Source organism: Aphelocoma coerulescens, chromosome 3 (genome assembly GCF_041296385.1).
Source record: "Aphelocoma coerulescens isolate FSJ_1873_10779 chromosome 3, UR_Acoe_1.0, whole genome shotgun sequence".
Classification (NCBI taxonomy): domain Eukaryota; kingdom Metazoa; phylum Chordata; class Aves; order Passeriformes; family Corvidae; genus Aphelocoma; species Aphelocoma coerulescens.
This window is the reverse complement of record NC_091016.1, coordinates 113,080,383-113,096,323: the sequence shown is the minus strand read 5'-3', so window position 1 is coordinate 113,096,323 and position 15,941 is coordinate 113,080,383. Positions and strand designations below refer to the sequence as shown.

The following is a 15,941-nucleotide window of genomic DNA, read 5'->3' as shown; positions in this document are numbered from 1 at the left end:
CAATAGGCAGCTGCTGTTACTTGTGTGTCACTTGGATATGGCAGAGAACCCGGGAGCCAAATGTGTAATTATGCAAAAGGGAATGAAAACACAGGGGTCTAGTGCTGGCTTCTGCAACTTCTTGTTCTTCCTGAGAAAGACAGGAATGTGATGGGCTTTGACAGGGGCCCTCTTATTCACCTGTTTCCTTCCGCATCCTCTTTGTTTTAGCTTTCTCATGAACTGGGCCAGCAGTGACTGAATGAGAAGGTGGATGAATGAGCAGTGTTTGACTGGGCAAAGGGATTGAGAAAATGTCTAAATTGGAGAAATGGATGAGGAGTTTGCATTTATGAAAAGGTAGCTAACATAGTTACACTGACTGTAGTTCAGGATGTGATGCAGTTTTAGTATTCAGCTCTAAGAGGCCAGAGATTCTTTTGTCCCATGTTTCTTGCAATCAGTAGAAATGAGTTACCACCTGGAAGATGAGATTCAGTGCCCAGGTCCTAAGGGTTCATGGAAGGGTGACATTGTGTGGTGGGAACTGAGTGATGCATCATAGTGGGACTTCAGTAAATCATAGACTCAAAGTAACATGGCTAATGTAGTTGAAGAAGGTAAAGATTGATGCCATTTTTTTTTTGGTGTTTGTGGTAAATGAAACAGGCAAAGACCTTAAGTCTTTTTCAGTACCTTCCTCACACACTGAAGGACTGAAGTATTGATCCCTTGACCACAGAGGCTTGCTGCTGCAAGCAGTTGAGAAGGTTCCTGCTTGTGGCACTTCTAGTCAGAAATGGTTTTAACTCCGTATAACTATTTAAGTCTTTCTGACTAAATAATAAGTCATTCTACCTCGGTAGTGTTAAGAATAGGCTATTTGCGTGTATGGAACAGATTGCTTCCTGTATGGGAGATATTCCAGATATTCATTGGAATGACTGCATATATTTTGCATGCGTTTTGAGTCTGTCATCTTTTTTCCCAGCAGCTCTGTTTGCTTTTAAATAATACTGATGTCATAGATTCTTAATTACAGCAATGATCATACCAGTTTTTTGTTGTGATGATTTCCCATTTGTTCTGTTTCTGTGATCTTTGTGAAGCATTTTAGATAATTTGTGGGTTTAATTTTTTTATTATTCCTTCATTGCCAGCATTTTGTTCATTGTGTCAGAGAGCTGGTTATGTCTTCAAAGAACCATCTGTTTCAGAGCTCATAGGTCATTGCCCTGATGGTTTTTTGATCAACTGTACTCTGGAAAAAAAGCCTAGCACAACAAAAGCACAACTGAAAACAATCTTTTTTAATCACTGTGTTTTCATTATTGAACACACACTACAAATGTAGATTGGCACAATATGTTGATTAGGAAGAAAAGGCTGCAGTGTCAGATAGGAAAAGCAGAGTAAAAAGCAGTGGTATCATCAGTCAGGTCTTCTGTAGAGAGATGCTCAAATTTTCCTTACATGGGTACTTTCTTGCAGCCTTTCGTAGACTCTGCCACATTCTTTCAGACAGCAGCTGATGACATTTTTTTGTTTAACATTCCATCTTTAATAACTTCTTTTCCAAATTCTGATTTAAAAGAAATTCTCTTGCAACTTAGTGATTTTAGTTGAAAGGTTGACTTATTTTCTCTGAGTCAGTAATACTCTTTTGATAATTTTCTTTTCTTTTTTGCTTTCTTCAGCAGGAATACAATGTCCACTTTTTGACCACGTACTGAACAGGTGTGGAATGGGAACCTGTTACAACTGAATATTAACTTGCATTGTTTTCTTGACTTTAGACACTAAATGCTGTTTAAAATAATATATTTATATGTTATAATAGCATATAATATATATAAAAATAATATTTTAATATATAATGTATATTATAATAACATACAATAACATTTATAAAAAGCCCAGTTTTTAAAAAAAAAAAAAAAAATCCCAGAATGATAGGGACCGAGTCCGGAGAGCTGGCCAGATAAATGACACGTACACCAATACGATTAAGCATCGTTCTCCCTTTATTGTTCAACTCTGCCAACTTAGATCTACTTTTGCAAAGATTCACGCCCAGTCCCTCTAGACAGCCTCTAATCAGGGGGGAGCTGGCCAGTGTATACCTTGCCAAGGACTCTCAGGGCTGCCTGCAGCCAGGTGCTTTCCAGGCCTGCCTGCAGCCAGGGGCCTGTTCAGGGGCCTTTCCTCAGCAACTCTGGGTTGTCCAATCTTTCCAGGGGTATCATATGCCCCTGTTCCATAAGGAATCCCTCTACACCAGAATATGTTCACTGTCTTTTGTCTGGCTGATTGACTTAATGTTGTATAAAACACTAAGGAAAAAGAGCATGACATTGCCTGAAGGTGTACAAGAAATGTTCTTACATAGTGTGGCTGCATTCAGATGTTATTTTTTTAATTACTTGGCTTCATTTTATCACTTTTTTCCACTGTGTGCCAGTTCTGTTGGTTTGCCTTGCCTGACCTTGTTTTGTTCATGGATATTGACAGTACTTCTTTTTTTAGTATCAATACAAGGTACTTTCTTGTGCCTTCCATTTATATAGTTATTTTAATTAAATCTGTTTCAAGAGTTTATAATAGGAAACTTCTCTAATACGTATTTTCTTTAACTGGTTCCTTGCATACATTAAAACTTTCTCCGGATGAATTTTACAGGGTCTGGTAGGAATGAAGTTAACTTTCATCATAGCAGCCTCAGTGGGGTTGTGCTTTGGATTTGTGACTGAAACTGTGTTGATGCCACACGAGAATTTTGACTTGCTGAGCATTGCTTGTACAATGTCAAGGCTTAATTTTTATCTCAACACCTTAGCCCCGAGTAGACTGCAGGTAGGCAAAAAAATGGTCAAGGGACACAGCCAGGACAGCTGACCTGAGCTGGCCAAAGGTGCGTCCTGTGCCGCCCAATGTCATGGTCAGTGGTAACAAAGAAAGAGTTGAATAAGATTAGAGGGATGAAGCACCTCTCCTATGAGCAAAGACTGAGAGAATTGGGATTGTTCAGCCTGGAAAAGAGAAAGCTTTGGGATGACCTAATTGTGGCCTTTCAGTACCTGAAGAGAACCCACAAGAAAGATGGAGAGAGACAAGAGCCTGTACTGACGGGACAAGGGGGAATGGCTTCAAACTGGAGGAGAGGCGGTTTAGATTAGGCATTAGGAGAAATGGTTGCCCAGAGAAGTTGTGGATGCCCCATCCCTGGGAGTGTTTCAAGGCCAGGTTGGATGGGGCTTTTAGCAACCTGGTCTAGGGGAAGGTGGTGCTTTCCAAGGCAAGGGGGAGGTAACTGGATGATCTCTAAGGTCCCTTCCAACCCAGGCCATTCTATGATTCTGTGATTTGGTGTCAAGTATGGGAACTGGACCCAACTGTTTCATCTGAACATCAAAACCCATTTTTCATTATAAGGATGACTGAACACTGGCACAAGTTCCACAGAGGAGTTGTTGAGTCCTCCCACACTGGAGATACTCAAGAGCCACCTGAATGTGGTCCTTGGCCACTGGCTCTAGGTGGCTCTGTTTAAGTAGATGCCTTCTGGAGGTCCATTCCAACCATTCTGCTTTTCAGTGTTGCTGGGATCCCAGGTTCCTGTGGCATTAAGAGGAGTGGAGCTGTTTCCATAATCCCACACTTGCATGTTAATCCCTGGCAGTAAGAGTAGTAGGGTCAACATCTTCACGTGCAAGTAAATGTTACTTGTACTATACTTTATTAAGAAACACTTACGTACTCTGAGGAGAACGGGCTTACGAGGTGAGTTTTTACCCCGAGGAGTAAAATCTGTTGAGGTGAAATAGTATGTGATGTTCTTTGGTGTGAAAAGAGATTTTTAAGATCTTTTATTACACATTATAGCTTATAGATTTAAAGATCTTTTTAAACTGCAAAAGCTTTTTAAATATAAAACTTCACTTCACATGCAAACAAAGTGAACTAGCCCCTAAGCTACATTTTTATCACTGTCTCTGATACCAAATCTCATTACTGAAGCTGACTAGAAGTACGGAGGAGAGCTATTCATGGTTTGGAATAAAATAACAAGAGAAATGATACGTTCATAGTGCTGCATTTTGGCACTCTGCAAATGTGAATGCAAAATTAAAATAGGCTTGGGAAAAACATGTTTTCTTTCTTCTTTCTTTTTTTTTTTTCCCTGAATACTTTATTCTGCATGTGCTTATGGCATCATGACTTCTAAACTGTCAGTATATTGACACTGTTCTCTAGGATATGTTAGATAGCATACTTAAATTGTTTGCCTCTTGTATCTCTCTTAATTGCATTTTGAACATTAGAATCTACACCAGAAGAGGAAAAATGAAATTTGTAGCTGTTTTCTTCTTTTATCATGTTTACGAAATGGATATATAAATCCAGCTGTGGTGGTTAGATTTTAATGTGATGTGGAGACTATGAACTTTTCCTTACTTAGAGTAAAACCTGATATTGACACCTTGTTCACAGTAACAAACTCAATCACGTAGAGTGGGAATGGAACTGTGTTGCATTTGAAACTGTATGGTAAAATTCCCTTTGTATTGTGTTAAAACTGGTAAATTTTCTTTGCTCCAACAATAATGTCCACTCGTTTTGCTTTCATTATTAAAAATATCCAGTAGACCATTAGTGTGGTTCACAGTAACAGCACAAAAAACCAGGAGTAAATTCTACATCTTTCACTTGTGACTTTTTATCTAGGGAAGAGGGGGAAAATACGTAAACTGTAAAACTTTCCACTAAGTAATCCTCTTCAAATTTTTTATGGCTTTACAAGTAGGTAGTTTAATTCATCATGCAAACATCTCTTGGACTTTGTATGAACAATGCTACAGCAGTTTAATTGCTCTCTGTTATGGTAATTCATCCTTTTTCCTATTCACTGTGTCATACAGATTCAAGCTTTTTTTTTCTATTTCTTGTGTATTTCAACTTGAAAACTAAAATTGTTTATGTCATTTTTCAGTATTCCAGTAACTAAAACACCTGATTGTTAAAAGTATCTAGTGCTTTGGGTTTAGAGTTCAGGCAGAGGACACTCCCACCCATTAGAAAATGTATTGCAAGCATCCTTAAAACTGTGCTTGAAGTTATGAGTGAACAAATTATACATGAATGTCTGAAATCACACTTCAGATTTTGTTTTGGACTTACAGCTGAAGCTGTGTCTTTCCTGAAACAAGAAAGTCAGACTTTATTTCAGTTTAATGCCTAGATACATATAGTTGTACAGGTCTTTAAAAAACTATATGGTTACTATTTTGTATAACTTGGGCTTTAAATAGATTGATATAAAAATTCTAGATCCTCCTGCTTTTTTTGCTTATGGTTATGGTCTTAGAGATGTATTTTAAACAGTGCTCTAAACCTGACAAACCTTAAGTGAGTTATCAGTCAGTCTTGTGTAGCGATTCTCAGACATCTCTCAGTGAAGAATTAAAAGATTATAAGGTGGCAGTCTGACAAAATAATAAATATTATTAGGAAAAGAAGTTTCATATGGTTTAAAATGAACAAGAACAAGTAAAAAGATCCATAAAAAGAAGGACAGCAGAAGAAAGTAATGAAATACTGATCACTTAAATAAATTACGAGTTAGAAATAAATTTTTTCCCCATTAAATACTTCACTTAGTTTTATGCTGTGTTGTGGAACAGTGGATCCACCTGACCTCTTGGCACTGCTGTAATACAAACAGTAGTGTACAGGTAATGAGTGAATAAATAATTGAACAATCTTTTTCAGCTGCCAGTTGAAGCCAGGATAGAAGTGACTAAGAAGGCTATTAAAGCAGTCAAACATCTTTCTGAGAAATCAAGAAAAAAAACTTCAGATAATGACATGAAAGATGTTGAAAACCGGTCTGCTGCTTATGAAGAAACTCTGAAACACTTGCAACAATCTCTTGCTCATCTGGAAACACTCACTCACAGTTTTATCACTTACTTGAAAAGCAGCGAACAGGTAATGATTACTGATCAAGTGCTTGCTTTGAGTGTTACCATGACTAGCAATGATAGACATCAATCTTTTGTCATATTTTATTAGTATTTTCCACCTTTGCTTTTGTTGACCTGGGTTTTGAAAATTCAGTTCCATCAATCTTTTCTTTGTCTCAGTGTATGTTAAATCCTAGCAGAAAGGAAGACTGATACAGCCCTGTAAATAAGGAGTACACTGATTAGTGTTCCAAAAATTATGTTTTCACAGGATACACTACAAAAGTATGGCTATTTATATGATCTTTCAAGGTCGGAGAAAGAAAAAATCCATGAGCAAGCAGTAGCCATGTGTATAGATGGTCAGCCCCTGGACATGGTGCAGCAGTTGTTACAAGTGGCTGTTGGAGATCTAGGCATTTCTCCCCAGGATATTGTCCAATGTGCTATTAAAAAAATTGTATGTATATTAAGGTAAGCAGGCTTCCTTAATTAAGGTCAAAAATCTTTCTTCTACGTTTTTGGAAGGGTTTTTTTTTGGTTGGTTGGTTTGGTGTGTTAGTTTGTTGTGGTTTTTGGTTGGTTGATTGGTTTTGTTTATCTGTAGTGAGTACTTGTTTCACTTTTAATGTCTGGATTTTGCAGAAAATTAAGCAGTAATAGGAGATCTTTGATTATGCTTCTGTTTACCTATAATTTCATACTTAGTCATATTTTTCTGCATTTGGGAAGCCGGAGCAATTCGAACAAAATAAGACAGAGCTTTTCCTGTTCACTGGTGCTTTTTAGTTACAAGCGTTTGGTTTACAGTATTGTTCCATTATGTGTGTGTGCCCTTGTAAATTTTCCAAAAATTTACAACAGCACATAATTCTTCCTTCTTAAACAGAGTTAAAAGGCATGTTTATTGGAAATGGTAACTCATGCAGGCCTTTGGGGAGCAGAGGCCTAGTAATGGCTTCTGCCACAACAGTGTGTCTTACCAGAAGTCATACAATTTCCATCTTTGGAATAACTTGCTGAGCCATTTCGGGGAGCTGGGTTTTTTTGTGCTGGTTGGTTTGGTTCATTAGAAATATTTTATTCCTCCTCATATTTTTAAGGGGGCAGGGGGAAGCAGGGGAGGATAACTTTATATCATCCATTGTAAATTGAGCAGATACTTCTCATTTAACTATTTATACAAAACTCTCTTCTGAAGTATTTCTGTTGCACAGAGATACATGCAACAAGTATGAAAGAATATTTTGCTTTAGATGTTTGCTAAACACTGCTTAGCACTTCTAAGACCAGCTTAGAGAGATAAAACTTTGAGAATTTATCCTGTTGTTCTGCATGCAGAAAAATTATATGGGGACGATGATCTGAATGCACACACCAGGAATTGGAAAACAAGTCTAGCATGGAAAATTTTCTATGGGCTCTACTTTTTTTTCAGCATGTATGTATATATTAGAGCAGATTGAAGTGCCACAGATGAAAAGAAAGCAGCCTGTCAAATTGTTTGCAGTCCTCTTGGGCAGAAAATTGATTTCTCCTATCACTCAGTTTAAGAGTGTTCACAGCATCCTCAATGATGACAGAGCTTTTGCACAGCAACATAAGTAATACTGTCTTTCTAGTCTGGGTTCGTCCATTTGAAGAAGAATAATTTGGCTTTAGATAATAACTGTCCTGCTGTTCCTGACTAGCAGTGTGATGTATCTGGATACAAAGCTCATGAAGTCCAGTTATTTTGACTATAGTGTGTCTCATTAACATGCAGAGTATGAGAAACCTATCAAAATTCTCCTTTCTACTCTGCTTCTTATCAACACTTTTCTGTGAACTGAATTACTTGTTCTTTATATGCATTGCAAGGCTGGAATGGAATGGCTGCAAGTTGATTTAAAGTTCTGTGACAGCGACCATGTCCAGTAATTCCTATGCAGCACTTCACTGGAAAGAGGGAAATGACTGTCTCATAGAGAAAACTGTAGTGGCAGAGATGAGAAAACGGGTTGGAAGTTTCAATTAAAATGATTTTGTGTGTGTTGTGACTTAATGTGGTCAGTAGAAATATTCCACTCCCACTCCGCTGCTTTTCTGACAGAAGAAGGGAAAGATAATCATATCACTCTGAACTATGGAAACTTTGCCTACTACAATGATAAAGATCATGAAGTGAGAATCTAGTATAAAATAAAATAGAAAATACGTGAGATAATATCCTCCCTATGATAAAATTCAGAAAGGGGTAATATTATAAAGCACTAAATATAATCTAAATATAGGGAGGAATGAAAAGAAAAGTTGTTGCTTGGCATCTCTTAAGCCTGCTGGTATTCATGTTGTTGCTTGTGAATAGAATTGGATTGATCTCTATCCTATGCTCAGATGTTCACTTTCAAGATGCAGCACAAGTGAAAACTTTTTGTTTAATACTTGCATTTCTGCAATTAAAGAAGTAGCCTTGCCAGTGTGCCTGGAGAAGCAGACTTTTACTCAATAAATGCAATATTTCAAGGGAAAACCTTTTAGGTTTGTTTTCTGGAACTTTAATATGTTACACAGTGGGGTTATTTTGTATAGTAGTTTTGAAGAGACTGTTTTGGAAAATTCCTTCTTTGACAATTAACCTTCAGAGCAGCAGTTGTAAGGCTGTAACACTGAACTTGGATTCTTTATAGCTGTAGTGACAAGCAGTGTAATTAAGGTATTGCAGACACAAGTGAAAGAGGCCTGTATGGATGTGAAAAATTATGGTAGTGTCAGTGATCTGCCTGAAAATTAAGCATCAGTCCACCACTTCTGTGACTGAAAATACACATCCTTTCTTTCAGTTGCATTAACTACAACCACCCTTCAAACACAGTAAAATATCTTTTGTTATTAGCATATATAGTCATTCTTGTAGAAGAACTTCTAGAAAGTGATGTTTTTATGAAAGCTTAAGTTACTTTTTGGCTTCATTTTTCAGCAATGTATGATACAACAGGCTTAACAACTTTGATAACTTCTCAGAAACAGACTTTTTGTTAAATATAACATAGTTATTTGCCTAATATCAGGATTTTGTAATTGGTAAATTTGTAAATTATAAAATTGTAATTTTAAGAGCAGTATTGTCCTCCAGTTCTTTTAACTACTTTTGTCTCCCTTAACTCTCTAGTTCTGGCACACAAAATTCAAAATAGAAACTCTTGCACTGGTATGTGTAAAAGCTGTCCAGTAGAGCATATTTGCATACTTTACATGACTTATGTATTGGGCACTTCCTTGTTTGCCTGTAGAAGCAGCTACTGTAACTAAAAATCAGTTTCCTCTTCAATAGAAACCATGACCTTGTGGAAAACAAAATAAAATATTTTAGCAACTATGGTCATCTGATTAGTCTTACCTAAGACTCATTTTAATTCCTTGCCTAAGATCACTCACATGATGGATAGGAAACATTCCATGGTCCGTGACTGTAGGCATGTCCACGGTTGGTCAGTCAGGAAAGAGAGTTTGTCTGTTGAAGACATTATGGTCTCCTTCATCTGCTGCTCCTATAGTTCTTCTCTTAGGTGTCCATGGGGATAATAGTGTTCCATGAAATTTTGGAAGTATTCACCAGGCAGTGAGCAGGAAAGGTATGGTGGAATTTTGAGTTCCTTGTTTCATGCCCAGTGTTTTCTGAAGAAAGTAAACCCAGCTTTCTTAGAAAGAGTAGCTAACTTAACAGGGGGAAAAAAAAAAAATCAGATTTTTATTCCCTGATCTCATTTAAGCAGGGGTCATACAGAGTATTTTTTTAGCTTGTATATAATGATTTTGTGGTATTTTAGATGAAAATGATGGTTTGCCATTAAGACTTTTCTTTCCCCAGCTTTGAGTGATCACACCATCAATATGTTATTTCCTTATTTTCCTCCTATTTAAATATGACAAAGCACAATCAGACAGAGGAAAATAAAGATGCAGTATTTTCAATGAATACAGTAATTAGGTTAAAAAATTTAGATGAAGTTAATTTATTCTCCTTTCAGGCGTTTTTTTGTACTTTATTCTGTTTGACGAATGTGATTAAATATGCATCACTTTTTCTGACGCTGAACTGAAATCAAAATAAGCCTTTATCAGTGTAATTACACCAAGCTCATACCTAGGAGTTCTGAGTTGAACACTGAATCCTGTTCTGTTGTCTAAAATGGGCATAAAATAGCATATAATCTGTGTGGAGGCTAATCCTCCATTAATTATATTTGTTTCTGTTAGTAGCTGCTTATTTTTAATCATTAAGAAAAGAACAGGGCAACAATCTGTGGAAACTCGACAGGATTGTTTGTCTCATGAGGTGTCATCTCTTTTTAGTTTCTCTAACCATTAGGCAGTAAAGGCAGTATTAAGCTTTCTAGATTTTTAAAATACTTCCTTATTCTAGATAACTGTAGCTTACTGCTTAGATTAATCTTTTTCTCCTTTCCTTCTGCTTAGTAAAAGACACCTGTCTGTGACACCTGTCTGTGTCTGACAAACTTGAAGCTTTCTGTAAATGTTCATACATCTGTTGTTTTTGAAAATTGTCTTCACAGATGTATTGTCAGAAACAGTGATTTTTTTTTTGTTTTCAGAAATGCCCATTAGCTTTTGCAGATACGTTTCTTTTGATCAGTTTTGGTTTGGTTTGGGTTTGTTTGTTTGTTTGGGTTTTTTGTTTATTTGGGTTTGGGGATTTTTTGTTTGTTTGGGGCAGAGGTTGTTTTGTTTTGGGGGTATTTTTGAGGAGCTCAGAGCCTGATTGCGACCGGAGCTATCCACTCCTGTTTCGGATTAGAGAGATGAAGGTTTTTTGAAGAGCAAGGGTTAGGACTGTCCAGAACTGATCCCTAAATTGAGGATACCCAAAATACAGGTTTGCTGGTTGGTCTCCTTTGATACAGTAGTTGTCCACTAAAGATAAGTAAGTGTAAGTAGACCAGTAAGAACTCAATTTCTTTACACTGCACAATCATATAATAGTTTGGGTTGGAAGGGACCTTTAAAGGTTATCTTGTGTGACACCCCCTACAATGAGCAGGAGCATCTTCACCTAGATCAGGTCACTCAGAGCCCATCCAATCTGGTCTTGAGTGTTTACAGGAAAGGGGCATCCACCATCTCTCTGGAGAACTTGGGCCAGTATCTCACCAGCTTCATTGAAAAAAGTTCCTTCCTTGTATGTAATCTGAACTGACTCTCTCGTCTGTCACCATTTTTCTTATAATCCTCTTTTAAGTATTGAAGGGCTGCAAATGTCATGGTTGTTTCTGCTTCAATACTCATTCTCTTCTTAGTGTGCAAGTTTTATAAGTATTCTAGTTTCCTTTTGATATGCCATGTTAATGCCCTTTGTAGATGTGTTTTTATTACAAACTTAATTGAAAAAAGGGCACAAAAAAAATGGAAAATTTAAATTTGGCCTGTAAACAAATCACAAACAAAATGGCTTATAAAAAGAGCATTAATGAAGTGCCTTATATCTGTCTTCCCTCTAGGGACCTATAATAAATTTTCTTAGCTTTTTATGTTGTTAAAGAAATTTGTAACCATCTCCTAATGCATCTAGCCTTGATGCATAAAATGATCATTTGAATACTGCTTTGCTTTTTACCATTTCCACACATCTGCCCTAAAGGTGTATTTTTTTTTTCCTAAACAGTGCATTCAATTCTGTTATGTCTCCTTTTCTGTGAAAATACACTTCTTTTTTTTTCTGAGAATGAATTTTTTGTGTGTTTTGGTGAAAAGGGATTTTATCTTTTGGAGACATATCATGTCTCTGGGAATATTTGTATACTATTCTGTACTATAAATCATAATTTTATTGTTTCCAAATATTCTGAAGATGTTTAGGATTATATCTAGATTTAAGCTTCACTCTTAAAAAAGTTATTTAGCTGCAATATGGTAGTATTGGTACTAAGAACAGCACTTCTGTCAGTCATATGTACAGTATCTTTTGAGAAAAAGACCAATGTTAATGAGCTGTCTACTCCTGTTTCAAACTTAGGAGTGCAATAGAGTAATATCAAACGAGGATGCTAAGTTTTCATCGTGCAACAAATCATCTTGCTTCTGTTCTGAATAGAGTCATATTTATTTTAAATCTAGTGTTGTTCACTGGAGTGCTGGCCACACATTAAGATAGAAAAGATGAAAATTCTGAATGCAGGAAGATGTTAAAGTTTATAAAGATTTAGGTCTCTATGCCATATGATATAATCATTGTTTAGAAAATATATTTATCTTACTGATGTACTGAATGACAAAATTGTAATTATTCCCTAACTCCTGACAAAAAAAAAATTGGAATATCGTGGTTACTTCTGCACATTTCTGTCAGCTGTGTGGTATTTTGGCTTTAGATAGAACAGTCAAAGTAGTTTGGGCATGTGTTTGTTATTGCTAAGAGCAGATCTAGAAAGAGGCTGATATTTTTAGTAGCAGAAGAGCTTTGATATGGTGATGAACTATAGAGAAAATACACTTTTTTTCTCGTTTTTTTGAATCATCTATAGTCAGATAATTTGGGAACTATTGCCTTTTTTTTTTCTTTTATGTTTTATGGCAAACCTTAGCTGAAAATGTCATTTTCATTGAGTTACGAGCAAAGCTTTTTTTCCTACCAGAGTGGTTTTGGGTTGTTTGTTTCTTTTTTCACCCAATTTTTACAACCTTTTCACCTGCTGAAGAGAACTGTATTTTAACTGAAATGTCTGATGGGAGTGATGGACATTTTTCTATTCCACACGTGCACAGTGGCTGCTGTTGTATGTGGCTTGATCCCTGCTGACTCAGGTTACAGTCAGGTTGATTTAAGCCAACAGAGATACTGAAAGATGATTCAGAGGGAAAAGATGATGACATTCATGTATAACTTTAAGTCTCTTCAGTTCGTATTGATCTTTAAGGTAGTGAGATTGCATGTGAGTATTTTGCTCACCTAATCCATGTTAGAAGCACTAAACTTTTAACTATGCTTTTTCCTTTCAAATGCCGTTTAAGTGCTTTAGTATTTTTTCCCACTCTTTCCTTTTTTACTTTTTGCACTACTCTGACATAAAAATAAAGGTACTAGTTAAGAAACGAAAATGGAAAATTCTTATAATTATCAAACAATTAATATAAATCCTACAGGTGCATAAAATGAGATACAATATTAAGGACCATTTTAATGGTAACTTTGTCTTCCCTTAATAGCGGAAATGGTGACTCATCTCCAACAGAGAAAGATCCACTTGGAATCCTAGAAGGTATAATTTCTGCAGTGCATGCAAGCGTTGAAAAAGGGTAAGAGCTTCCTGTACGGATTCTTTGGGTAAGACTTTGAAAGATGCTTCTCATGAAAGCTCTGAAGGTACAATACTGAATATGGATGATTTTTCTTCATGGATATATGTAATGAGTTTGCACTTAATTTTCTAAGACTTTATTCTGGAATTGGCTATCATTTTTCATGTTCAAAATCTGAGCCCTGACAGAAGTTTTTACTTTTCATTTGGAAGAAAGCACTGAACCTAAAATTTAGATAACTGTATTATGGTGAATTGAGAAAATGGTTTTTCAGCTGTGACTTCTGCAGATTGTATACCTACCAGGAATATGTCACTGCTTTTGTTTCAGTTTAGTTGATAAATTTCAAATAATAATTATTCACTTTCAGATATCTGAATTTAGATATCTTAAGTTTGTCAATACTTGTAAGGGAGAGTGCAGAAACAATTTCCCAAATGCTATATGATGCTTCACCACATTTTTTTCTCCTCTTTTGGGAATGTCCTTATTTCAGACCACATAATGGCCTGTATATCTCAATGACATTTTCCATTTCATTCCCAGTAAAGACAAGGAAGAAACAAAAAAAAAATCAGCTTTGTTTTCCCAGATGTACAAAGAAGTCATGTATAGTAATGACAATAAAATCCAATACTCTCTGGTAGCCACACACACACAGTGACACTATTTTTTGAGGCTTCTCCAATGACATTAAATTAGCTGAATGTTGGATACTGAAGTAAACTGAATTGATGTAAAAATTTGCAGTAAATATAATTTGCAGTATTCTAAGGTATAATGGATGAGTCGGTACTATTTTTTTCTGAGATGCACCTTCTGGAGTCTTTTATTTGTGTACTTCGTCAGCATTTAACTGCTGAAACAATAAGATGGAGTGAAAGTAATGATGATTGCAAGAGATCACTTATATTCCTTTAAATACTTATTTATTACCTTAAAACTCAGCTACTTGATTTACAAAACAGGAATATTTTCCTCAGGAAAACATACATAAGCATCAAGTGCAAGCTCTACAAACTCTTGAAATATTCCAGCAGGTCCTTTTAATTCTCAAACTTTTAATTTACTGTTTGAATGCCACCTGTTCAGCAAAGGCAAGTCTAATTCAGCAGGAGTTCTGAGCTAACAGCATTATTCAGACAATGTAAAGCCTAAGTAAAATTGAAATCTTTGTAATATGAAAACCTAAGATGTCAGTGTTTATTATTTCAGAGCTGAAAGACAGGCTAAATTGGTGTTTTCTGTCTCCCATTACTTTCCCGTCTGTCTTGTTAAGACAAATAAGGGAACATTAGTTACAAATCACACTCCACCAGGAGCCACTTGCTTGGCTTTTTTTTTTTTTTAAGAAAAGAGTTAGCTTGAGTTTAAAATATTATTGGACGTTAAAACAGCATTTGCTGATTTGGTACTTGTTAGTTTATAGCCTCCTCCGAGGGACATCACAGATCATTCTGTCTCCAGCTGTTAACTGCTTGGTCAGTTCATGTTGATCTGTGTACTGTGAATGCTTCCACACAGAATGTATTTGATATAATACACCTTCTGAATCAAATTATATAATTAAGAGTTTTTATAATTAAAAGTCCAACCCAAAAGCTTAGGGGTTTTAACATCTCTTTTTTTTTTTCTTTCTAAGGATTTTGGGCATTTTGCAATCATTATCATGCTAAGAACTGAGAATGATCAAGCTGGCCAGAGATGGTACACAAAAAAAAAAAGATATGGCTAGGGCTGCAACTGGGAGAAAATAATTTAGTGTGTGTGGAGTAGAAAGAAGAGTCTTGTAAAGAAAGAAAGAGAATGCAGGGTGACACTATGAATAAGCATTCAGAGATAAAAATGTTATACTAAATATGCAAGCATTCAAGCTGGTTTTCCATAAAGTCAGATGGTGTGGTAGTACAGGCATCAGTAAGGCCCAGACACCATGAAAAAACTTGGATTTTCAGATGCTCAAACCCAGCACCATTGTATGGTACCAGAGTAGCTTGTGGGAAAATATGTAAGTATACAGATGGATTCCTATGGTATTATATGATTATTTGAAGCTCAGAAAAAGTTCTTACATCACACAGTTTTGGGCTCCTGATTTACAAGGGCCGGTTTTCCTGCAGCCTCACAGAGGTCAGATCTTCCATTTCCTGGTGTTATGTGTTTCTTTCATAATGAACGTGCTTGTTAAGTTTTGAAAATGCATGTAGTATTTTCATTAGGATTATTACCAGAGACTATTTAACACCGTATTGTTTAATTACAGGGAGAAAATAGTTTCTGCAGATGACCTTCTGGAGTGGTTGAGACCTTTCTGTGGTGATGATTCTTTAGCAGTGAAGCCTCGCATCAGGGTATTGCAAATTCTGGAGCAAGCCTTCCATCTCAGTGATGAGGATAGCAAGCTGCTGGTGTACTTCAGGACACAAGCCGTTCTTAGAGCTTGCTGGCCTGAAACAAAGGTATTTATACTGATTGCTGCAAATTATAGCATTAGGCTGTTTTTATGAGAGGATTACATAATGAAATGTTGGTCTGCAGTATATGGTTGTGATGCATCCTGTTGTCTGGAAACTAACCCTACTTTTCTGTTTTAAATCAAGTTTCTGATACATTCTGATTCTTTGTAAAACAAAGTTATGTAAAGGTAAGGGACTTTTCTGATTTTTCTTTAGAATCAGGAGTGCATAGTACTGAACTTGACTG

The 15,941-nt window shown here is 36.2% G+C and overlaps 1 protein-coding gene across 1 annotated transcript in view; it reads left to right on the top strand.

Annotated features, from left to right (window-relative positions):
- The window catches only part of NBAS (NBAS subunit of NRZ tethering complex), a 166,661-nt gene that overhangs the window by 110,469 nt on the left and 40,251 nt on the right, over window positions 1-15,941 (top strand). The window contains exons 45-48 of the mRNA XM_069011614.1: window positions 5,749-5,967; window positions 6,214-6,416; window positions 13,146-13,235; window positions 15,502-15,697. Coding sequence (XP_068867715.1) covers window positions 5,749-5,967; window positions 6,214-6,416; window positions 13,146-13,235; window positions 15,502-15,697 — 708 coding nt within the window. The remainder of the gene's footprint in view (window positions 1-5,748; window positions 5,968-6,213; window positions 6,417-13,145; window positions 13,236-15,501; window positions 15,698-15,941) is intronic.